We start from the raw sequence: 26,408 nt of genomic DNA on the forward strand, positions 1-26,408 counted from the left end.
CTTTATCTCCTGAACATCCATTTGTTGAGTGCCCTTACTTGGCTTCCAAGTGCCCAAAGGACCATCTTAGATGCTCATCGTCCTCATCTAAGCGCCCAACACCAGCTCCCAAGTGCCCGGCGCTAACTCTCCAGCACCTGACTACAGCTCCTGAGCGTCAAGCGCCTGCTTTGGATCAAGGTGAGCCTTCATATATGAAACTATGAACTTAAGAAAGCTCCTGCTTCCAAGACTGCTCGTGATTTGTCCTTGTTTCCGGTCTCTTTTGAAGAAAAAGAGGAGCTTGACCGAGAGCCTGCTCCTCCTTCAGCGTATGCAGCTCTTCGTTACCTGTTGGTAAGCTTTCCTTTATTTTTTACTCCAGCTGCCCTGGTCTCATCTGCACCAACCTTCCCGATGAGGAGCCTCCCAGATGGTAGCTCTAGGCTCCCCAAGATGGTTCTTTCCTCATCATCTAAGAAGGCACTCAAAGAAATCGGAGACTGGCTTTCTGACGAGGGAGCAAGGTACAGTGTCTTTTGCCCTTCCTCCCTCTCACTTAATTCGTAGGGGATACCTTTCATACGCCACCATGGAAGCTCCTTCTTTGGGAGTCGCTGCCTCCTTCCAAGGGGACTTCTCTAGCCTTGTTGACTCTTCCCGTCGCTCGGTCTGTGTTGGCAAAAATAAATGTTTTCGTCAACAGAGCTTGACCCCTTTGTCAAGAACCTCTTCAAGGTGTTTGAGGTCTTCAGTTTCCTAGACTGGACGGTTGGAGCCCTTGCCAAGAAAATCGAAGACTACAAGGACTTGGATGAAAGCTTCGCTTCGGATTGGTTAGGAGTTCTATTGTGTGCAGACAAGGCCATCAGGGTGGCTCTTCTGAACTTGTGGTCCTTTTCTCTTTTGGGGTTCTGAAGAAGAGAGAACTTTGGTGCTCCTTTATCACCAAAGGAGTCACACAGTCCCAGAAGTCAGCTCTCTTATTTTCACTTTTTGATCCTCTTCACCTCTTCCCTCAGACAGTAGTGAGGGAAATTGCTTCAGACCTACAGAAGAAGTCCACTCAGGATCTCCAGCTCAGTTCTCCAAGTGCCCCAAGGATTCTTCGTCTTTAGTGTCTAAAATGGTCTCTCCTCTCCAGCAGCATCCCTATCGTGGAAGCAAATTCAAGTCACAACCCAGATCCTGTTCCAGTGTCCCATTCACAGCCAGTGTTATCAAGAGGAGCTCTTCCAAGGCTTTGCCTGAGAAATGAAGAAGTCCTTCGTGCACCAGAAGGAGCCAGGCTTCTCCATTTTTGGAAGAAGTGAAGTCTCAGAGGTGCAGAACAGTGGATTGTCAAGGTTCTGAAGGAGGGCTACTCCCCCTTCATGGAGAGCCCTCCTTTAGTCACTTCTCCCATTGCAGTGACGGCCTACTCCCCTTCATGGAGAGCCCTCCTTTAGTCACTTCTCCCATTGCAGTGACAGCCTACTCAAGAAGCATTTGGCCCTTTTGGAGGAGGCATCCTCCCTCCTTCTAAAGAGAGCCATAGAAGAAGTCGAGTACATGAGCACAGAGGGATTTAACAACCATCTGTTTGTAGTCCCCAGATCATAAGGGGGTTGGAGACCAGTCCTCAATATAAGCGCCCTCAATCTCTTCGTAAGAGGAAGGTCAGGATTGAGATGAATCAGTCAGTCATGTCATCCATTCACCAGGGTAATTGGATGATAACATTGGCTATGCAGGATGCATACTTTCATATCCTCATCCATCCAGACTCCAGGAAGTATTCCAGGTTCATCTTCCAGGGCAAAGTCATTCAGTTTAGGGCTCTTTTCTTCAGCCTCTCTATGGCACCTCAGGTATTTACTTGAGTCCTCACCCCTCTTGCAAAATGCTTCATTTAATTGGCATAAACATCAGCCTTTACCTGGATGACTGGCTTCTTTGATCCCCTTCGGAGGAGAAATGCATGAAGGACTTGCAGACAATTCTTCGCCTTACTCAGGAACTAGGCATACTCATAAACCTTCAGAAGTCCCAGTTGGCTCCAATGCAAGAGATTCCCTATTTTGGGATGATTCTCAGTTCTTGGACTTTTTGGGCTTTTCCATCTCCCAAGAGAATCGCCAACTGCCTTCAGATGATCCACGGTATTTTTAGCCTTCTCGCCTTGCTTGGCCCATCAGTGGATGAGCCTACTGGGGACACTGGCACCCAACGAGACGTTCGTCAAACTGGGCAGACTCCATATGAGAGTCCTCCAATTCTACCTCAAGCCAACTGGGACAGGAAAACCCAACTGGAAAGTCTCTTTATCCTTTGAGCCCCAAACTAGACTTTTACTCAGATGCCTCAGATCTAGGTTGGGGAGCCCTCCTGGGGAGTCAGGAAGTTTCCGGGACGTAGTCCCAGAAGAGCGGAACCTTCACATCAGTGTCAGAGAGTTAAAGGCAATTCATCTAGGTCTTCAGTACTTCTGGACATGACCTACAACAAGAGTGTGGTAGTCCGTGCGGACAATACCACCGTGGTGACATACATTCGAAAGCAAGGAGGCACTCATTTCTTTTCTCTCTGCCAGGCAGCAAAAGATCTTCTCCTGTGGGCAGACCAAAATCAAGTGACGCTGGTCACTATTTATTCAAGGGAAACTAAACATTCTGGCAGACTAACTGAGCCATTTACCTAAGTTTATCCTAAACTTTTTGACAGATCGCAGTTTTCAGGTGAGAGTTGATGATGTTCTGTCTAGAACATTTCCACTTGAAAATGGCATTCCACAAGGAATTAAATCAGTAATAATCGACCTATTGGAATTAAAAGTATTCTGTATAGGATGATTTTGCCATGTATTATTCAGCATCTCAAATAAAACATGCAGAACGGATCATTAATGAAAGCATGAAGAAAATAGATGAATGGGCCTCATCTGTAGGCTTAAAATTTTCCAAAGATAAAACTCAAGCAATCATGTTTTATAAAAATAAAAAGTGGGAAAAAGGTGAAGAAATAGATTTAAAAATCAGAAACCATAATATTCCAATTGGCCAAACAGGAAAATTTTTAGGATTAGTGTTTGATACTCATTTAAACTGGAAAGGCCACATAACATATGTGAAATCAAAATGTTAAAAAGCATTAAATCTAATAAGAAAACTATCGAACACTACTTGGTGAGCCGATATACATACCTTACTGTACTGTACTGTATAAAGCAACATTGATTATGGAAGTGAAATATAAGGCTCAGCATCAGACGCAACACTGAAAGCGTTAGACCTAGTTCACAATGAACATCTTAGAATATGTTCAGGAGCCTGTAGACCATCACCACCCTCATCTTTACAGGTTGAATGTGGTGAATCTCTCTCTCTCTCTCTCTCTCTCTCTCTCTCTCTCTCTCTCTCTCTCTCTCTCTCTCTCTCTCTCTCTCTCTCTCTCTCTCTCTCTCTCTCTCGAGCTAGTAACAATGAAGAGTGCTCAGAGAATTCAGAAATATTCCAACCAAAAATTATTTGGATTAAGAGGTATATTTATAAACAGTCATCCACCTCCTTACCCAGTTACAGCTAGAAGATTGTTTGAGACGATGAATATAAATATACAGTTACCTTTAATATTGAAATTACCTTCTTCTTGGACAGTGAATAAAATGAGATTTTGTACACACTTACAATATTTATCAAAAAGTTATTCAGTTACCCCAGAACACCATAGACAACATGCAGTAGATCATAAAATCCGAAAAGGTCCACATCATGCAATATACACCGATGGATCTAAGTCACAGAGTGGGATATGCTGTAGTATCTCAAAACAAAACTTATCAGTTCTCTCTACTTGATAATGCCTCATTATTTACAGCTGAGTTATGTGCAATAACATCAGCCATAAAAATAGTTAAAGAAGCCTCATTTAATAACTTTGTGATTTATAGAGGCTAAAGAAGCCGTTCAAAGTTACAATCCAAAAATATTGTACAACAAATTTAGTTTTCACTCTATAAATTGTGTAATAATGGAAAAAATATTGAATTATGTTGAATCCCTACTCTTGTAGGGCTTAAAGGAAATGAAGAGGCTGATAAAGCAGCTAAAGGAGTAGTCCACATGACAAGAGCAAATGTAAAAGTCCCAATTAGTGACCATATATAAGATATATAAAAACAATCATTGTAAGTAAATGGCAAAATATATGGAGTGAAGAACCTGAAAACAAATTAAAACAGATAAAAGCCAATGTTGGAAAATGGAGTTCATCATATCAGAGAAAGACACACAAGTAATTCTGACGCGTCTTCGAATAGGCCATACTTGTTTGACACATGGACACTTAAAGAACAATTCATGTGGCCCTCCTCCTGAATGCCCAGAGTGCAAAGTGTTGATAACAGTCAAGTATGTATTGTGTGAATGTCCAGAATATAACCTTCAATGATTTTCAAAATTTGGAAGTAAATCAATGAAGGAAATTTTGTCAGAACCTTCTACATTTTCAGTAATTCCAATTTTAATGTTCATGAGAAACTGATTTAATTAATAAAATATAAAGATAAGTAAATAATAAAAATACGAAAACCCTTAGAGCGTCTAATGAATTTTAAAATGACAAAATTTTAATGTTACTTGACTTATTCTGAATTTTATACCTTTTTAGGGAGTATATATGAAAACGTAATAAATGTATTTATTGTGTGTGTGTGTTTCAGTATGAGAGCATATGCCTTTGTGCATTTTTTATTTCATTTTCATTCAGTCATCACCATACTGAATGCCCTATTTGGTCCCTAGACTTAGCATTTCATCCAAATCCTTTGGGCCAGCCCTATGAGAGCTGATAGTCAGCTCAGTGGTCTGGTTAAACGATTTTAATAATAATAAAGCTATCTAATTCTCTTAACCCTTTAACGCCGAAGCCCTATTTACAAAAACGTCTCCCGTATGCCAGCGGCGTTCGGTGAGTTAGCGCCGAAGCGGAAAAAAGTTTTTTCAAAAATCACAGCACGCTTAGTTTTTAAGATTAAGAGTTCATTTTTGGCTCATTTTTTTTGTCATTGCCTTAAGTTTAGTATGCAACCATCAGAAATGAAAAAATATCATTATCATATATAAATATTGGAATATATGACAGCAAAAAAAACTTGTATATAATTGTATACAAATCGCTGTAAGCAAAACGGTTAAAGCTAATGAGTTAATTTTTTTAGTTGTATTGTACACTAAATTGCGATGATTTTGGTATATAACAAATTTTAAAACGATCAAAGCAACACAGAGAAAATATTATCACAAAATGATGCATGAATTCGTAACACGCGGACGTAAAAAAAATGTTTTTTTCAAAAATTCACCATAAATCGAAATATTGTGCTAGAGACTTCCCGTTTATTGAAAATTGAAGCTAATTGATTGAATATTACTAGACTGTAAGTGTTTTAGCTTACAATTGCAGTTTTCGGCCATTTCGGTCAAGTTAAAGTTGACCGAAGGTTGAAATTTTGGCACTTATCGTGATTTATATGGAAATATTTCAAAACTGATAAAAGCTACAACCATGAGTTATTTATTGTTGTATTGTACATGAAATTGCGCACATTTTCATATATAAAACTTTATGTAACGACTAATTTAAAGGGTTGCAAATATTATGACAACGAGACGAAAGAATTTCTGAGATGTTTGGCTGAGTTACCGCGCAGATGTAAGGAAAATGTTTTTTTAAAAAATTCACCATAAATCGAAATATTGTGCTAGAGACTTCCAATTTATTGCAAAATGAAGATAAATGATTGAATATTACTAGAATGTAAGAGTTTTAGCTTACAATTGCGTTTTTTACCATTTCGGTCGAGTCAAAGTCGATCAAGGTTGAAATTTTGGCAGTTATCGTGATTTATGTGAAAATTTTTCAAAACTGATAAAAGCTACAACCATGAGCTATTTTCTGTTGTATTCTACATGAAATTGCGCACATTTTCATATATAAAAGTTTATGTAACGACTAATGTAAACGATGCAAACATTACGACAACATGACTAAAGAATTTCCGAGATGTTTGGCGAGTTTCACGCGCAGAGCGTAAGGAAAAAATTTTTTTTTTTTTTTTTTTCCTCAGAAATTCACCATAAATCGAAATATTGTGCTAGAGACTTCCAGTTTGTTGCAAAATGAAGGTACATGATTGAATATTACTAGAATGTAAGAGTTTTAGCTTATAATTGCATTTTTACCATTTGGTCGAGTTAAAGTTGACCGAAGCTTGAAATTTTGGCAGTTATCGTGATTTATATGAAAATATTTCAAAACTGATAAAAGCTACAACCATGAGTTATTTTCTGTTGTATTCTACATGAAATTGCGCACATTTCCATATATAAAACTTTATGTAACGACTAATATAAAACAGTGCAAACATTACGACAACGTGACAAAAGAATTTCTGGGCGGACGTAAGGAAAAAAGTTTTTTTAAAAATTCACCATAAATCGAAATATTGTGCTAGAGACTTCCAATTGGTTGCAAAATGAAGGTAAATGATTGAATATTACTGGAATGTAAGAGTTTTAGCTTACAATTGTGTTTTTGACCATTTAGGCCGAAAGTCAAAAGTTGACCGAAGGTTGAAATTTTGGCAGTTATTGTGATTTATATGAAAATATTTCAAAACTGATAAAAGCTACAACCATGAGTTATTTTCTGTTGTATTGTACATGAAATTGCGCACATTTTCATATATAAAACTTTATGTAATGGCAAATATAGAACAGTGCAAAAATTACGACAAAATGACGAAAGAATTTCTGAAATTTTCGGCCGAAAGTTACAGCGTGGGCGTAAGAAAAAAGTTTTTTTAAAAATTCACCATAAATCGAAATATTGTGCTAGAGACTTCCAATTTCTTGCAAAATGAAGGTACATGATTGAATATTACTAGAATGTAAGAGTTTTAGCTTACAATTGCGTTTTTCGACCATTTCGGTCGAAAGTCAAAGTTGACCGAAGGTTGAAATTTTTTGTAGTCGACGTACGGTACGTCCACTCGGCACCCAACAGACAATTTTAGTCGACGTATGATACGTCCAATAGGCTTTTATGGGTTAAGGTACCTTTTGAGGCAAGCTTGAAAGTGTATTGCTTGAAGCTGCTTACAGCTGTTGGTATGACATACATAAGATATTAGATTTTATATAAGTAACTTACCAAGTAATTAAATAGCCATTGGTTCCCTAACCTACGGCAGCTTAAAAATTCAAATTTCGTGCAGTGGCGCTGTTATTGTTAGTGTGTAGGTGACAATGTCCCGCCCACCATCCGGCCTCGAGGAGACAACCCGGCGGAGGGCTCAGTTAGTTTTCTGCCGGCTTCTGGCTAACATCGGAAGTTTTCATGCAGCTCCTTCTTCGCTTTTCGGCTTTTTCTTTGCACGAATTTGATGAAGTATTCAGAATTTGGTGCTTTGTGGCTTCCTACCATTGTTGAATTGTTGTTCAAGTTAACTTTAGGGTATTTAGTTAAAGATGTCGGATTCCAGTTCATCTAGTATTCGCTTTATTCTGAGGGTTGTAGAACTAGGCTAAGCTTTCATACGATTCTCATACAAAATGCACTAAATGTAGGGGCCAGGAATGTAGTGAGGATAATACTTGCATAGAGTGTCAGGATTGGAAGGATAAGAAATGGAAAAACTTGAAATCTCATCTAGAGAAATTAGAAAGAGATAAGAAGAGGAAAGCAGCCATTAGGGCTGAAAGTAGGGCCAATGCCGATTCCATTTCATTGGAAAATGTAGGGGATGACAAAACTACAACTACAATTCCTCCTCCTCTTATCCTAAATCCTCCTACTTTACCATCTACTCCTGTTCTAGGTTTCCATGATTCCACTCTTGGTGCCATTGCCAGCCTCAAATTTAGGTTCGATCAGAAATTTAGTGTATTATTTAGTACTATTATGGAAATGGGATCAGCTATTAAATCTCTAGTGGAGAAAAATGTAAGTATTGACAGTGCAGTGAGAAGTGATAGTGCTGTGAATATTGAGGAGGTGGCTGTCCATCCCACCAGTGCTCCTAGGCGAAGGTCACCATTCCACTCCCCCGCACCGGTGATAAGACATACCGGAGGTCCAAGGGAGGCTGGAGGGGTTTGCCCATGGCAGTCGTCCCCTCTGTCGAGCCTGTTGTGTGCTCCCAGGCTTCGACTAAACGCCATTGGAAAGGCGTTCCTGTGCATCAACTTTCTTCAGATTCGGAATCTTCCATTCCGCACAAGAAGCCATATCACTACTCTACTTCTTTGCCCCCACTCAAGAGACATGTGGATCCTAGTGACTCTTCTCCCCTGGCTGTCAAGAGGTACAGGGAGACTAGCCCACAACCTTCCTGCAGTTTTCAAGTCCAGCCTGATTCTTCTGCTCATCGTTGTCATTTCTTCAGACACAGTCCTGAGCGCTATAAGCGTTCTAAGCGCCCAATGACTCGCGCCAGACTTCCGCTGATGAGTGCCCAGTGCCCACCACCTCGTTCCAGAATACTGCTGATGAGCGCCCAGTGCCCGGCGCCAACTCCCAAACTTCTGACGCCAACAGCCGAACTTCCAGCTTCTGCTTCTGGAGCCCATGCACCTTCTTCTGTTATTCCATCTTCCTCATCGGTCCAGGAAGATTCTTTAGCCCCACTCAAGCGCCAGTTGACCGAGCTTATGGGTTTTTTGAAGAAATCTTCTGCTCCAGAGTCCAAGAATAAATCATTGTCTCCTATCTCTTTGGAGGAGGAAGAGATTGTTCAGGATACAGTTCCCTCTTCTTACTCGTCTCTTCTGCGTTTTCTCCTGGATAATTTCCCTGATTTCTTCGTTCCTGCTTCATCTACTTCTCCAGCTTTTACCTTTCTCATAAAAAAGCATTTGTCAGAAGTTACCAGGTTACCCAGGTTAGTTCTTTCCTCCTCCTTGAAGAAAGCTGCTAAGAGAGAACAGGGCAAAGCAACTTTTGCTTTTCTGCCCAGCAAATTGTTGAAGATGAGGTACTCCTACTATGCTACTGGGGAAGCTCCTTCCTTGGGAGTTCCTGCCTCCTCCCAAGGGGACTTCTCTGGTCTGGTGGATTCATCTTGTAGAACGGCCTTTTTGTCAGCCAAAATAATGATTTCCTCAGCTGAACTGGACCACCTTATCAAGAATATTTTTAAGGTGTTTGGGATATTTAGTTTCTTCGATTGGGCCATCGGGGTGCTAGCGAGGAAGATTGAAGACTGTCCTGATCTAGCTGAAGATTTTGCCTCCAATTGGCTAGGAGTTCTTTCATGCTCAGACAGAGCAATTAGAGATGGCTCTTTAGAACTCGCCTCCCTATTTTCTATGGAGGTCCTTAAGAAGAGTCTCGCTGACTCAGAAGTCAGCTCTACTTTTCGCTCCCTTAGACAAGTCTCACCTCTTTTCTCAACACACAGTGAAGGAGATTCTTTCGGACTTGCAGAATAAGCCCACCTCTGACTTGTTGGCACAGTCCGCTAGACGTCCTAAGGAGCCTGTGCCTTCCGCATCAAGATCATTCTCCCCTATTGAGTCAACCCTTTTGTGGAGGGAGAGCTAAGACCCAGCCTCGACCTAGATCAAACTTGCGACCTCCTACAAAGTCCATTAAGAAGTCTTCCTTCAAATCCAACCCCAAGAAGTGAGAAGTTAGTCCTCCATGCCCAGGTAGGAGCCAGACTTCTACTTTATTGGAAAGAATGGGAGAGCTGAGGAGCAGACCCTTGGGTAATCAAGGTTCTCAAGGAGGGCTACTCCATTCCTTTCGTAAAGACTCCTTTAGTTACACCTCCAATCGCCTTGACAGTGCTCAAAAGTTCCACGAAGTTTTTGGCCCTCTCTCAAGAAGTCGAATCCCTTCTTTCCAAAGGAGCAGTGGAAGAAGTGCTAGATCCCCTCTCAGAAGGTTTCTACAATCGCCTTTTTATGGTTCTGAAGGCCTCGGGGGCTGGAGGCCTGTTCTGGATGTCAGTGCCTAGAATGTGTTCGTACTGAAGACGAAGTTTCATATGGAGACCATTCGCTCAGTCATGTCCTCAGTATAACGGGGGGACTGGATGGTCACCCTGGATATGCAGGATGCGTATTTTCACGTCTCTGTTCATCCAGACTCACGAAAATTTCTACGCTTTGTTTTTCAGGACAGGATACTACAGTTCAGGGCCCTATGCTTCGCTTATCAACGGCTCCTCAAGTTTCCACACAAGTCGTTGCTCCTCTGGGGAATTGGCTTCACCTTCTGGGAATCAACATCAACTTATATCTAGACAATTGGCTTCTCCGCTCATCGGAGGAGGAAAAGTGCGCGGAGGACTTGAGAAGAACTCTTCGCCTGACACAGGAGTTAGGCATTCTCATAAACAGAAAGAAATCCCTTCTGACACCGACTTGGGAGATTCCCTATTTAGGGATGATACTGAACTCTCAGACTTTTCGGGCTTTTCTGTCACCCAAAAGAGTCGAGAATTGCCTTGAGACTGTCAGTCAGTTCCTTGCTCGTCTTTCCTCCTCAGCAGTGCAGTGGATGAGTCTCCTGGGGACCCTTGCTTCAGTAGAGCAGTTTGTAAATCTAGGCAGACTCCACATGAGACCCCATCAATTTTTCCTCAAAGCAAATTGGTGCAGAAAAACCCAACCAGACTCTTTCATTTTCCCGATTATGTCAGAAATCAAAGAGGATCTCCAGTGGTGGTCATGCAGAGAAAGACTTCAGGAAGGGAAGTCTTTTCTCCCAGTGTGCCCAGACCTTCTATTTTATTCAGATGCCTCCGACCTAGGCTGGGGCGCCTGCCTGGACGGCTGGGAAGTCTCTGGAACATGGACTGTGGTACAACGGAATTCTCACATCAACGTAAAGGAGCTGAGAGCAATTCACCTGGGCCTTCAGTCCTTCTCAGATCTGGTCCGCGGCAAGAAGATTGTAGCACACGCGGACAACACCACTGCTCTTGCTTACATTCGCAAATGGGGGCACTCATTCCTTCTCTCTGTGCAAGACAGCGAGGAATCGCCTTCTGTGGGCGAAGGAGAACCGAGTCTCTCTTGTCACCTGGTTCATTCAAGGGAGAATAAATGTGATTGTGGATGAATTAAGCCGCCTCAAACAGGTCCTTCCTACCAAATGGATTGTAGACTCAGTAGTCTGAGACAACCTGTGGAAACTGTTGGGCAAACCCACAGTGGATCTTTTCGCAACATCGAGAAACCACCGTCTTCCCTTCTTTTGCTCTCCAGTCCCGGATCCTCAAGCATGGAGCACGGATGCCATGGTTTTGGACTGGACAGACTTAGATGTGTACACCTTCCCTCCTTTCGGAATGATCAGGGAAGTAATCAACAAGCTGTCCACGCATCAGAACACCTCCATGACCCATGTAGCCCTATTTTGGCCAAACAGGGAATGGTTTCCAGACTTGATTCGACTCCTGGTAGACTACCCAAGACTTCTTCCACAAAAACAGTCTCTGCTCAGACAACCCCACTTTCTCAGATTCCACCAAGGATTATCCGCTCTGGCCCTGACAGGCTTCAGACTGTCAAGTGCCTTGTCAAAGCAAAAGGGTTTTCAAGACAGGTTGCAGAGACAATTGCGAAATGCAGACGAGCTTCTTCTACAAAGCTCTACCAATCAAAATGGACAGTCTTCAGACATGGTGCAGCTGCCATAACTTCTCGTCTTCTGAGACATCTATAAGCCAAATAGCTGACTTTTTGATATTCCTAAAGTCCACCAGGAAGCTATCGACCTCTACCATCAAAGGGTATAGGTCGATGCTCAGTTCAGTTTGTAAGCACAGAGGAATGTACCTGTCTTCTAATCAAAATATCACCGACTTGATCAAATCCTTTGATACGTCCAAAAAAGAAAGTTCTTCCAACTCTCTTGGAACTTAGACATTGTACTGAAGTGGCTTTCAGGTCCTCAATTCGAACCTCTTCGTTCCGTTTCCCACAGGAATCTCACGAAAAAGACGTTTTAGTGGCTCTCGATACTGCCAAACTTATTAGCGAGTTGCAGGTCATAGACAAGAGAATAGGCATTGCACAAATGGACGCAGTCTGCTCTCTTTCTCTTGGTTTCCTCGCAAAGAATGAGAACCTTTCTAAACCCTGGCCTGGATCCTTTGCCATCAAGAACCTTATGGATATCTTAGGACCTTAGGAAGAAGAAAGACTCCTCTGTCCAGTGATGTGCCTCAGGTGCTTTCTTCAGAGGACGGAAAAGATTAGAAGGCCTTCGAGCAACCTCTGGTGCTCTGTAAGAAACCCAATTCGCCCGCTCTCCAAAAATGCCATATCCTTTTTTCTTAGAGAGTTAATATTAGAAGCCCACTCTCAGATCCAGGAAGAAGCCTTTCCATCACTTAAGGCTCACGAAATTACAGCAGTCGCAACTTTCCTTGCTTTTAAACACAACTTTTCTCTTTCCTCGATCCTACAGTCGATGTTCTGGAGATGCAAGTCCATGTTCGCCTCACACTACCCCAAGGACATAGAAGCCGTGTTTGAAAATTGTAGCACTTTAGGACCTTTATCCGTGGCTGGCATGGTGCTGGGAGAGGAAGCATAGGGAATTTCTCTGTTCCTTTGCTATCCACTCACCTTGACTTAAGGTTAAGAGTCAATGGGAAGCCTCCGGGTACACTGTACCTGAGTACCCACCAGTTCATACTGTATTTTTGATAATGGTTGGGTTTTGGTTTTATTCTGTGGTGTAGGTGATAGTGTTTTCATTTTGTTTTCTGGTCTTTGCCCAGGGCAAGGGCATCTTTTAAAACTTTGTCAGTATACAGTGTACTTCCTCCGCTGCAGAGTTCCCACTAATGTAGTGGCGACCCTTGGCTATACTGCCACATCCACTACAAGTTGAGAGAGGCGCCGACCAGAGGCAGTACCCTCCTGCAGCAGCTCTCTCAACAGGTAAGGAAACAACAAACATTTATTCAATGTTAGCAACCTTTCTATTTCAAATTCATTACATACTTAATGCTTTGGAGTAGAATATGTCCGTGCTCTTTCCCACCTCCTAACAATGTGGAATCAACTATGTAATTACTTGGTAAGTTACTTATATAAAAATGACATTTTTATGATAAAAAAGTTTTATATATACTTACCAAGTAATTGCATGATCGAAGCCCACCCTCACCCCTTGCTTGGACATTAGAGCATAAAACGAATTGAGCTCTCCTCTGGGTTGTTTCCTCGAGTCCCGGATGGTGGGCGGGGCATTGTCACCTACACACTAATAATAAGAGTGCCACCGCACGAATTTTGAATTTTTAAGCTGCCGTAGGTTAGGGAACCAATATCTATGTAATTACTTGGTAAGTATATATAAAACTTTATTTTATCATGAAAACGACATTTTTCCACCTCGTCCTCCTTCAGGTGGATGGGACTCTGCTAAATGAGCCTAAAGCTTAACTATACTGTACTCTGTGTAACTTTTGACTTGCATCTTACTGTTGAGAAAGATCTAATGAAAGTGTCAGAAAATGCAACACAAAAGCTAAGTATTGTACATAGGACCTCATATTTATATCTGATGGGTCATTTGTCCTTCCTTTACTAGAATACTGTTCTCTAGTGTGGATGTCTGTCTCTGCCAGAGATTTATCTCTTTTAGACAGAGTGATTGTGGAGGTAGGTTGCTATTTCCTACCAACAACAGTATGACGTGGACCATCAGTGGATGGTCTCATTTGTCAATTTTTCATTATGTATATTTTAACAGATCTTTCACATTCACAGTTGATCCCTGATCCTCTTTACCTGCTGAGAGCAACCAGATTTGCAGAACAGCAGCACTTAATATGCAGTAAATGTGCCCTGCTGTTGAACTTCTCAGTTTCAGAGGTCCTTTATTCCTCACACTGTTGGACTGTGGAACAGTCTCCATGAGGATGTTATGCAATTGGATCCTCAGAAGTTTGAGTACAGAAGCAGTGTGTTACTACCCTAAAGGAATCCTCCTTGTATTTTATAATTTATTTTTACATTTTTATCTATTTATTAATATATACATTTATTTTTTCTTTTCTAATAATAACTTGTCTCTTTCTGTCTTCCCTTTTACCTTCTGTTACTGCTTTCCAGTGAGCACCATACTCTTTGGAAGCTTGAATTTCAAGTCAGTGGTCCCTGTAGGCTTGTTCCATATGAATATGTTTCATCTGAATAATAGTGGTAATAATAATTCATCCCTCCTCAATTAGAGATGCAAGTTTTTTCAAGTTGCTTGTCCTATGGAAGCAAAGAAGTCTTTTTATATTGTTTTTGGCATGACTTCATTTACGGTGCCAGGTAGAAAATAAAATAAAAGTAAAGGTTAGTCCTGAGAGGGCAGCAGTTCTTGAGAAGGTTTGGAATATTTTGATGTACCTATTCTGACACTTACGGAGGAATGTCTTAATGTTTTTTACAGCTCGATTTTAAAGTAATGGGGATTGTTGTTTTTGGAGAGTTGTATCATTATTTCCTTAACGCCAAAGTGTTGAAGACCATCACCAAAGATGGCTTAGATTAGGAGAATAGAGAAGCAGTCTTTTCCACATGAACGTTCCGTATGGGATACCAGCCTTAATATATAAATTTAAAGATAAAAAAAACTGTTCCATGATGGTTGGCAACACTGTTGGTCTAAGGAAATGTTGGTAACACTGTTTACACTTTAAGCAGACTGAGAAAGGATTGGGGGAGGGGGTTGGCAGGCCAGGGAAAGTTTCCAAGGTGGGTGGGGGTCGGAAGGCTGGTTACAATGGGAGGGGAGCAGTATTAAGGCTGTTTACACGAGGAAACAAGTAGAGAAAGTGTTTTTTAGTAAGGTGGGTGACTGGGGGAAGGAGTTTCCCTGGCTGGGAGGGGGAAGGGAGTGCAATGTGGAATGATGAACCCAATTTCTCCTAGGAGAGTGAGAACATGAGAGACTAAAAGATGCTGAGGAGCGAGGCTGAATGAATTGAACTAATCGCATGCACGTGCGTGTCTTCACGGACACGGTCGTGGGAACTGGAACGACGATCAGAGGGCCTCTTGGGAGGGTGTGAACAGGGAGGAGTTCTGGAATGACGGAGACTAATGTCATGGACGTGCGAGCGACACGGCGACAATGGCCTAGCTGGAAGCACGTCCAAGGATGTGCTGAATCTCACATCCGTCTTAGGATTGCGAGACCCAGAAGGAAATGGCCGAACTTTCGAAGACTTCACTACAGTACATGGGATTTCTTAACAGGATCCTTGTCATCCTTCCTACAAACACGAACAGGGGGACTTCCGGATTTCGTAACAGGATCCTTGTCATCCTTCTTACAAACACGAACAGGGGGACCAGGGGAAGACAACACTGCCGTAGATTTTCTGACCACCAATCTCTGCTTGGAGTGAAATACTGATGGACGAGAAGCAGCTGGACATGACACATCCTCATCAGTGAGATGGCCGCAAGCTGGAATGGAACCACGGCCGTGGTCATACGAAGATGGAGAAGACTGAGACGGAGATCTGCGATGCTTCTTCACAACACAGCTGAACTTCTTGAAAGATGATGTCGACTCTGTCAACCACTGCTTTCATGAGAGCAACAGAAGACGGAGCAGGAGTAGAAGTCACCACTGCAGTAGGGGGTCCAAAGCTCTGTGAGGGATACGCTGCCGAATGAGTGGGAAAAGAAGCCACTACTGTGGAAGGGGGTCCAAAGCCCTGAGAGGGATACACTGCCAACAGATCCGGGGCTGTAGGTCTACATAGAGGTGCCAGGAGAGCCGCTGAACCGGGAACTGTCAAGGTGGACGAGATGAGAATATGAACGGGTTAGCCGCTGCAGCCCCCGACTCAAAACGCTGGTAAGGGTACACCAAAGGCTGATGTGGCAACACTGAAACCGAAGATCCTGGAACAGCTAGGGGGAAAGCAGCAGGGCTGGCAACTGTCAAGGTGGATGACACGGAAATGTGAGAGGACAGGAAATGGGACAATAGGCCACTGAAGGTCAGTACTCCTGGAAGGCTTAGAGAATCCCAGATGCCAGCCATCTTCTGAACCTCTAATCCTGAAATAGAATAAGGATGATGCTACCTCTTCCCTCACGTTGGGCTGGAGGGAGAAGATAGAGAGAGAGAGCGGGGCAGCCAGAGAGATATCTCCTGACCCCTCTCCCTAAACTTCAGAAGTCAAAGCTATGGAAAAATGGGAAGTGGTAAAATCTTCCAAGGAAGAAGAAGCAAATGGAGAAAGATTGGACATAGAAGGAACCAGAAGGAGACTAGAAGCGGCCATCAAATGAGGAGAAAACCCCTTCCAAGGTGGTGCTTCCTTCCTCCTCAGATGCTTCTTGGCAAAGATCCTCTGACATTCAGAAAGGGGAAGGGAGCGAGCCTTTCACACACACACATTCTGGTCACAAAGACGGGGTAAGATGCAAGTCAGGAACTGTAGAAAGGAACTCCCACTGGTCCTGGAGAGCAAGTTGGGACCAAATGCACTGTTGAAGATCTTTCAACATCAGCATCCGTGTTGAGGGAGAGAGGGAAAACTTGCTAGGTTTAGGCAAGAAGTATCCTCGTATGACTGAAAACACAAAAAACCAACTTTGTCTCAATCTACATCTCAAAGACTAATGCATTACAATATTCCAAGAAATTGTGTTCGAAAATAAAAAACATTGTTTGTTCATGGAAAAGCATTTCAGAACAAGGAGGAAAAGAACGTCAAAGAGGGAAGTTCTTAAAAATGAGGCTGAGAGATGTCTAAAAATAGAACAGTTGGCAGTTGAGAGTTGGATACTATCCCTCCAACTCTCTACAGTTACAAGATATAAAAGAAAACAGAATACACCAAGGAGATAGGTGTTGGGTTTGTTTACAAACGAAAAGGCAACAAAAAAGTAAGTAAAATTAAATATATAAGGAGAAAGGCTCCAAAATTTATACAGGCTAAAACGAGTTAATATGGCTACGCAGCAAGAATAAATGAATATATCAGTAGTGAGACATTGAAAAACATATTGAAGTGTTTCAGTATACTGTACAAAGCATAAAAAATAATATAAACAAATATATTCAAAGATAGAAGAGAAAGAAGCAAACGACAGGTCAGAGAAAGAAATGCACGTTTAGATGAGACGGCAGCCAAAAGAAAACTGCATAGAATTGAATGCACCACCCACCAAGTTGGTGTAACTTGGTGGGCGGTGCTTGCGTCCTTACTGTCGGTAGCTATTACCTTAACCACCTTGCAAAAGTTTAACAGCCAGATTTCCAGCTCACTGAAGTTAATTCCATATGTAAAGACAGGGTTTGTATGTTGTGTAAAATACAAATTACTTTGAAAATTTGTCATTTTGTCTTTGTTACTGTATGCAGTGATAGCAATGAAAATCACTGCAAAAGAGAGAGAGAGAAAGAAACGCATTTGGTATCGCCCTAACTCCAGTACATATAACACACATTCCTTCACTTTTTATATTTTTATTTTATGCTATTCTACTCTCATTTTTATTTTTAATTATCTCATTTTTTATTTTTGTGTGTTTCATCATAATTTTTACTGTAGAAAATAAAAAAGACAATGAAATTCATAATGCAAAAAAGAGAGAGATTGTTACTGTTCAGGAAAGGGGAAATGATCTGTTATAAATAGCTCAGTGTATTGCCAACATCTATGACAAATTTCATGGTGAAATTTGCAGTATAAATATTTTTATTAATTAATATTTTACTGTGAATGTAAACATTATAGTTGAGATGAAATATATCAACAGAGATAAAATATTCTCTTGTACTTTTATGAGGTGTGATAATCATATTTAGAGTCAACTAAAAATAAAAACAAAAAGAGCTTAAATGACATCAACATTGATGAAATGCCACATGTAGATGTAAACACACACACATATGCATACAAGTAAAGCTTCTCTGATATCATGAGGTGAAATGAAAAATTATTAATTCCAGTAAAAAATGATTCATTAATTTCTAATAGTGTTCTTAAATTAATTTGGACACTTCATAACTGAGAAATGCCATATGTGCTAAAGATGTAAACGCAGTGTTTAACAAACACTTTCCATGACATGGCAAAGTGAGAAATCAGTGATCATAATAATACAGAAGATTAATAGCTCTTTAAATAATGTTCTTAAAAATAACATACTGAAAAAAAGAGACAAAGACTGCCTTAAAACATTAAAGCAAATTGAGGGAAACCGTTTATCCATGCTGGACTATAAACAGTTATATTGAGGAAGTTTTGGTATTTTAACAAGTAGAGTCTTTTTCATATGGATTCCAAGATGTTTAGGTGGTGGTTATTCTGTACTTGGCCTGTGACAGAAAAACCTATTTTGTCAGTGTCTGTCTTAAAAGTTTTTTAATAGTTTCATATATTCGATTGCTCATGATTAGATAACCTACTACCAATTCTATGAATTAAGCCCCTTTGGGAGTCTGTGCATACTTTCAGCAGCCTCTTCATGCATCCCAAATAATCCCGTGATCACACCTCAGTCAAGTATGTTTATACATGAGGTTGGATGCAAATACAGGACTGTGGCCATCATTGACTTTGAACAGGGACTTAATTGTTTGTGGAAATTTGGCAATTATTTCAAATTTAATGCATGAAATTACTTATGAACAGTACACATTATTTTCTCTAGAAAGTATCATTATTCAAGAAAGGAAACATGCTTAACTTTTCAGTTTGGGTACAGTAGGTATTGGTGAAGGTTCAGCCATTTTCACCATTAACAATTTGTTTTAGAGATTAAAAAATAGGCATGAAGGAAAATTACTAAAATATATAAGAAGGATATTTTTACTGCTAATACTTTTATTTTTTTGCCCAACTTATTTTGACCTTTTGTTGTTTTCTTTTTTCATGCAATAAATAACAGTATTCATCTTTATAATGACAAAAATCAGTATCCCAGTATGAAAATTAACTACAATTACCAGTCATAGAGAATATTGTAAAGCACAAATACAGTCAGTGAGAACTAGCTTCATCTGTGTTCTACTGATGAAATAAATGTGTGCACATTTTAGTATATATGATAGAAATGTTTAACCTTTGCCCATTTAGAAAACTTGTGAATACAACACTTTTAATGCATGCGAAGTAATTTTTTCCCTTTACTTATTGTTACATACTGTACTTCCCCAAAATACAGTAGAATATACTTTATGTTTAATGTTATTTACAGTTAAGTTCTCGATTGGTTGAAATTAATGTTTCCGATATTGTAGATTTAATGTTATAACGATGCAAACTATTTTGCCAGTAATACATCTGCATGCTGATAATTACAGATTTAGATGATAAACATGCTGATTTGTATTGATAATATAACAGTAAAAGGACGTGAATGATGAGCTTTTAACAAACTGTCTACTCAGGCCAAGCACACATGATGGATGGGCTTTAAACAATTTTTTTTATGTTGTTGTTGGAAAATAAAAAGTGTGAATAAAAGGTATTTTAAGAAAATCTTGCATGTAAATTACATGAGTAGGTTAATATTTGGAATAGCATGAAACATCCCAGTGGAATAAAATTGTTGACTATAGCGCTTGTTTGGCTGTTCCTGATGAGGATCAGATTCCCTAGGAATCAGTCTCTATCAACTATATTAAAGGTTATTTTGCAGGTTAAGGACATAACATTATTTAGATATGATCAAGTTAATATTATGTACATGCAGTGACATTGTACTGTACATAGAATAAATTTTGAATGATAAGAAAGTCTTGTGATTTTAACAGTTTGTTAGCAGGAGGTCTTTGTGTAGCCTGGGCTGTACTGTTGAGATGAATCAATTATCAAAAGCTCATTCGTCCTATGTTTGATCTGAGTACGCTATTTGATATAAGCTTGCCTTTCATGTGCTTTTAGAGATATATTACCAATACAAATTGGCATGTTTAGGATTTAATAAGAATGAGTGAGGGTTCTTTGTATATATAGAAATTCAAATATCTTATTAAAGAAAGTTTAATATTTATCAAAATAACCCAGTGATATCAGAAATGTTAAATGTCAGCCAATTGTTTGCTAACTATGTGCATATGCCGTACCTTCACCCAAGGGTGGAGAGATGAAATAAAACTGACTATAGTAGCTTATTTGTAAATATTAACACAAGATATGATGGTACATTCAATCCACTACAAACAGCTGAGGAGTGATATAGTACTCTGCTTCATTTTACAGGTTTTTGCTATAGATAATGTCAATACTGATGATTTATAGAATTTATTGCTTCTAGTTTAATTTGAATTAACTTTGGAGGGAAAAAATGTTATGGAGAGGTTAAGTACAAATATTTCTAGCTGCCCCTGTTAATAGTTCTCATGATACCCCTCCCTTTAGACTTTTTTTTTATCAGTGTTACAAGCATATATAAAGTATTAAAGACAGTTTTTGCATTGAAATTCGGCTTACAAAGCAAATATACAGGTATAAATAATATCTTGATTCATCTTTCCAAGTAATTTTTGTCAGCTTTTGCTTACATGTTCCCCACATGCTCACTTACTGTTAATCATTCAGTTGAGTTACTAGTGGGGAGTGGCCTCACTAGTCTAGACTTAAGTGTAGCTTATGTAAGTATGAAAATGTATATTTGAAAATTTTCTCTTTTCAGGCTGTATTAGGTCCAGAGGCTAGTGATGACCATGTTGTTGAAATAGAAACGACAGGTTTTGATAATAAAAAGATAAGAGTGCCGGTGTGTGTAATGAAGGCTGGTGGTCCACATGTTATATCTTTTGAAGTTAGTATAGATTTCTGGTTAAATGTTTTCCTTTCTTTTCATAGTGAGTGGTGAGTGTGTTTTTATCAGTACAATGTATAACACTAAAAATATATATTGTTTCATGACAACCCATCACTTGCATATGCCCACGTTCATGATCTTGCAATACCCTTGGACATTACTAAACTGTGTTTTGTCTAACGGAGCTGGTCATTATTAACCCATGGCATATGCCACCCTGAGCCCCAGGTACTCATTAATTATCCACCACACTGTTTGTGTGCCTGCCATGCTATTAACAGAATTTGGCTTGTCATTGTAGGGACTAAGATAAGAAAAATTTCTCTTTACTCTTCTCTGTCCTGTGCCCATTTTGCATGAATTCCCATCAAGGTGTACATATTGGATCATCTTTGATGTGCCTTAAGCATTACCAGAATCTGATGCCAAAGGTTACCGTAAGATCTACCTTACTGATAAAAAAAATGTTAGAATTAAGGGATAATGATGACTACTGGAAATAGAGAAACTCAAAAACTTTTCTTAAATCTCATTTTACTGCACAGAACTGTCAAATCAGGATAAGAATGTGAGCCTATTTTTTACCCACGAAACTCCCACTTCTACTAAAAATTTACTTAACATGGCAAGTGTAACGAACAGATATGTTAAATTTTATACAAAAATTTAACGTGTTCAATTGTACGTCAAGGCCATGCTGATTTACCATGCCCCACATGCATCAAACCTCCTTGGTGGGATATGTCTCTGGTTTTGAAAGCTCCTTACAGGTTCAACTTTTAAGTCTCTGGAAGGTAAGGATCTTACACTCAAGATTGGTAGTATTAGCCTCTGCAAAATGTGAACAAGTTGCACGCTCTTTCTAGCTAGGTCTCCTACCAAGAACGGGCACAACGTTGAGCCTTAATGCATTCCGGGGTTTGTAGCCAAAAACAGACAGCATCCGCTCATTTTCAGCATTGTACATTTGTTTTCCCCTCTTTTTCCAGACAGTTGGAGAATAAAAATGGTCTGCTCTTGTATGCTGTGAGGATATCACTGGAAAACAAAACCTTCTAGAAAAGAAGGGAGAGTGTTTATGATGTTTGCAAGTAAATTCAAGTTGGATTCTTTGACACCCAGGGTATTAGGGTTATTGAAGACTTCATTTTCATCCTCCTGAAATTTAATTATGCCTGATAGTGTGGTGTTGGCATTGATGTTGTATGGTTGATGTATGTAAATATTCAACTGTCTGTTTAAGGTTATCCCTAATGAGTATAAATTATGACCTAACTAACAAGGTAACAGTCCATTTCATGATCCCTGCTTATGAGCAGAGCTTCTGGATCACTAGATACATCATTCCAGTTCACTGGCCCCAAAAGCCCATACATCACACTTGATGGGGCATACATGCCTACTCAGGCTGCACTAAAGTGATGGGTTAGGTGTAAAATGTAATACAGTATTTAAAAAAAAGAGTTTGGGTACAACCCCATTACTGCACAAGAACATTTTGGGTCCCTCTTCCTCCTGACCCACCCTCAACAGTAAGGTCAAACAACTGCTGCTTTTGAATCCTGGATCCACAGACAGCAAGCTGGAAATTCTTCTTTTGAATAAGTCTGGAGATTCAGCTGGTGCACATCACTGTTTTTGAATATGTCTGGAGATTTGGCTGGTCTACATCAAAGTTACCATTAGGTGAGGGTTTTTTGTTTTACTAAAATTTTTTTTATTATTTATTTAGAAAATTGCATTTTCCAGCCACTAAGTAACACATTCTAGCCTTCCTCATTTATAGTACACTCTTCTGTGAATCTTATAGTCTCACTATTTCAAGGTCAATATCTTTGTCAGTACCTTTGTTTCCAGTTCATATAGTATTACAGACCTTATGTACACATCATAATGCTGTGTTGTTTGTCTCTACTAACTGGATTTGTTTTCATTGAGGAAATATGTATCAGATTTCTCTAATAATACTCCTATACAAAAGATACAGGAAAAATCAGGAAAATAAATGTTACCCATGTTAAACTACCTAGACATGCCATATTAAGATAGAAAAAGGATACTCGATCCAAAAGAAATAAATAATGTAATGGGAAAAAACTTAGCAAATTTAAGTGTAAGCAGTCCCCAGTTATTGGTGGGCTGTTATCAGCGGGCTCGGCTATCGGTGATCTGGTTTTTCGTCGCTTGTCTAGTGATGAAAATTGGCGATTTTCTGTGCCGTTTCCAATAATCATGTAGTGGCACATATACATGCCTAACAGAGGTGCTGATAAACTGAAAATCGCCAATTTTCGGTTATCAGCGATTTTTGCTGGTCATGCTGTCAGAATGGAACCCTTGCCAGTAACCAGGGACTAATTGTAGTTATAAAAATGTAGACAAACACTTCTGCACAAAGAAAAATGTAGAATCAATAACAATACATTTTGAAACAATAGAAGACATTTATTATAATAAAAAATTAATTATGAAAGAGTTGTAATATGCTCTCTTGAATAGCATATAAGAAGATTCTTGTCCTTTTCACATCTGTGGGGAGGGCTCTTCTTGTACACCTCGGAATCCACATCACCCTCCCTCTCCTTGTCATTCTTCACGTTCACTTTCCCCTAAGGAAGTCCAAGGCTCATGCTGGGATCCACATTTGTGTTGGTAGCCCTTCTTTTTCCAGGAGCCTTGTCACTCATCTTCCTAGACGTTCCTCCCAATCTCCCGAGAGGACTTGTACTAGGTGTTCCAGTTCCCTCCTCTGGGTGGTTGGGCACGCCCGTACAGAAGAATGTGCTCTTACTCTGGTTGTTTTGCAACCTTCTGGGAAGGATCCTCTTAGACGTTCTACATCCTCTGGTATAGAGCGAACTGTCAGCCCTGCACAGCCATCTCCTCTTGCTCTTCCATCTCCTCGTTCACTCCCCTCCAGAGGAGATGATGTTCATCTTTCCAGGTCAGTTGTTTGTGGTCTTTCTCTTACTCCCACACATCTGTGCATCAATACACACCCGTCCACTGACTTTTTCCCTAGTGTATTGGTCTCTCATTCTGTTGAAAGGAATGCAATTCTAAATAATTTTCCCTCAACCTCCGTGGGTGTTCACTCTCCAAGGAGAGCTTCAGGTCCAGATAGGGCCTACGCTCCAGCCTTATCCAGGAACGTTTTGGATTCTTCTGATCTCATCAACAGATCAGGAAGGGACTCTGGGGGACAGAAGATGGAAGAAATAGGAAATCAAGAGTTTTTTACTATTTACGCAGAAGTGGTTGGAATAATCTGCGAGCACAGCCATCTTGTGGAAGAGAACATGGCATATTCAGATTTTCCTACAGGAATAGATGCGCTCCTCAGCCCCGAGAAAGAATCAAAGGCTTATATTGGGCTGCCGTGTTCTAATCGAGCAGAATTTGTCCTTAATCTTGTGAATTCTCTTGTCTCTGGGCAGGACAATTCTCTGCGTTCTAGCAGAACATTCAAGCTTCTTCCTACTCCTCTCCCTCGGCATAAACGTTTCTACGCTACTCCTAGTGTTGCTCTTCTTCCTCGACAGTTGGCTCCAGGTGTAGCCCAGTTGGCTCCTGGTGTTTCTTTAGACCATATTCAAGCAGAAGGTCCTTCCTTTACCTCTCAGGAGGCTGCCTCTTTGGAGTCATCTGCTGTTTCTACCTTCCAAGCAGTCTCTTGGCTAGACTTAAGGTCAACAGCAGTGGCTAAGATTTCCTCTGCCCTTGGCGTTTCCGAAGAAAGTGCTTCATACCTTAGGCCACTTCATATTTTGCTCACTTAACCGCAACTATTTGGGCAAATATGTTGCTCAAGAGAAGGGATGCCACTTTTCTAAAGTCTCTAGGTCCATCAGTTCGGAATCTATGTTGGCCCTGAGAAAGGTGACATCCTCAACACTTTGTCTCTTTTTCCTAGGGATCAGCTTGACTTAGCCCTAGATGGGCGGCGAGCCGATAATAATGTGTGGCTGGTACATCAAACCATTTCTAGGTCTTCAAATCCTCCTCGTCCTAGTACCTCAGAGGCCAAAACCTCGGCTACGCCCAAGAAGTCTATGATTGCCTTGTCATCCAACAGGTCTGGTCAGGCTCCTGCTGCAGCAGCCAACAAGGGCTCCTAGCAGCGTTCCTTTCAGTCCCGTCCTCTAAGCCCACAAGTGTCTCTAGACAAAAGGTGAGAGGAGCTAAGCGATTGGGTAGGCGCCCCTCTCCACAAGTTGTCACCAGTGGGGGTGCCTGGCAAGCAATTGGGCTATGTGGCAGGTCTTCGGAGTGGAAGAGTGGGTAGTAGATGATTTTAGGGTGGGATACCTACTACCCTTTGACTTCCCTCCCCCTCTCTCTGATCGGCCTTGTCATCACTTGACTTACACTCTCGTCTCGTTTATACATCAAGCTCTCTAAGGCGAAGTGGTGAAGATGATAGAGAAAGGAGCAGTGGAAATGGCAGAGCATCCTTCTCAAGGTTTTTACAGTGGGGTCTTTCTCGTTTCCAAGGCGATGGGCGATTGGCGGCCAGTGATTGACCTGTCGACCCTGAACCTCTTCATCAAGAACACCCAATTCAAGATGGCGACTCCTTGAACAGTGTTGGCAGCCATCAGGGAGAACAACTTTATGCTATCAGTAGACCTGAAGGATACGTATTCTCAGATTCGGATACATCCTTCCTCTAGGAAATTTCCCCACTTCAGCCTGGGAGAGTTAGTTTTCTAGTTCAGAGTCTTGTGCTTCAGCCTCTCAACAGCTCCTCAAGTATTCACAAGAGTATTCGGCCTGGTTTCATCTTGGGCCCACTCCCAGCGAATTCATCTTCACGGATACCTCGACAACTGGCTGGTCTTGGTGGCGTCTCAGGAGAAGTTAATCCAAGACAGGGACCGTCTTCTCCTCGAGGGTTTTCCTGTCAGACCAGAGGATGGAGAAATTCAAAGTTGTGGCTTGACCCTTCCTTTCGGAGCATTCTCAACCAGTGGTAAGTGATTCTGGGTCTGTTAACCTCCCTAGAGAAGTTGGTCCCACATGGTTGTCTATGTCTTTGGTCCCTGCAGTGGAGGCTGAAAAAGTTTTGGTCCCCATTTAGGGATCCTCCTCATTTTCAAGTTCCACTGTCGCGAGAAGTAAGAGAGGACATGTTGTGGTGGTTGGACGACAGGAACTTGGCCATAGGCGTGCCCCTTCATTCTTCTTCTCCAGAGATCCTTCTGTTCTCAGACACCTTGCACGAGGGTTGGGGAGCACACTTGGAAGGTCTTGTAACATCCAGGGTTTGGACTCCGCAAGACCGTCAACTTTACATCAAGAATTAAGAACACTTCATGGTGCTCAAGTCGGACAACACCACGGTGATGGCTTATGTAAAAAAAAAGGGTTTGGGGCACCTGGTGTCACGCCAGCTACATTCCCTGACAGTGCTCATTCATCAGTGAGCTATAGATCATTCAGAGGACCTCTCTGCCAGGTATATCCCAGGCAGGAGGAATGTAGTGGCGGACAATCTGAGTCGTCAAAGTTGGGTCATAGGGACAGAGTGGTCTCTGCACCAGGACATAGCAAACAGGCATTTTTGGGGAAGGCCCTCAATCAAACAGGCTCTTTCATTTGTGGGGAAGGCCCTCAATAGACCAGTTTGCA

At 40.9% G+C, this 26,408-nt stretch overlaps 1 protein-coding gene across 2 annotated transcripts in view; it reads left to right on the forward strand.

Moving 5' to 3' along the window:
* The window catches only part of LOC136830823 (mitotic apparatus protein p62-like), a 76,669-nt gene that overhangs the window by 13,751 nt on the left and 36,510 nt on the right, over positions 1–26,408 (forward strand). For both annotated transcript variants that reach the window (XM_067090791.1, XM_067090792.1), the window contains exon 3: positions 20,646–20,774. In XM_067090791.1, the coding sequence (XP_066946892.1) occupies positions 20,646–20,774 (129 nt within the window). The remainder of the gene's footprint in view (positions 1–20,645; positions 20,775–26,408) is intronic.

The sequence above is a fragment of the Macrobrachium rosenbergii genome, chromosome 47, assembly GCF_040412425.1.
Source record: "Macrobrachium rosenbergii isolate ZJJX-2024 chromosome 47, ASM4041242v1, whole genome shotgun sequence".
Taxonomy (NCBI): Eukaryota; Metazoa; Arthropoda; class Malacostraca; order Decapoda; family Palaemonidae; genus Macrobrachium; species Macrobrachium rosenbergii.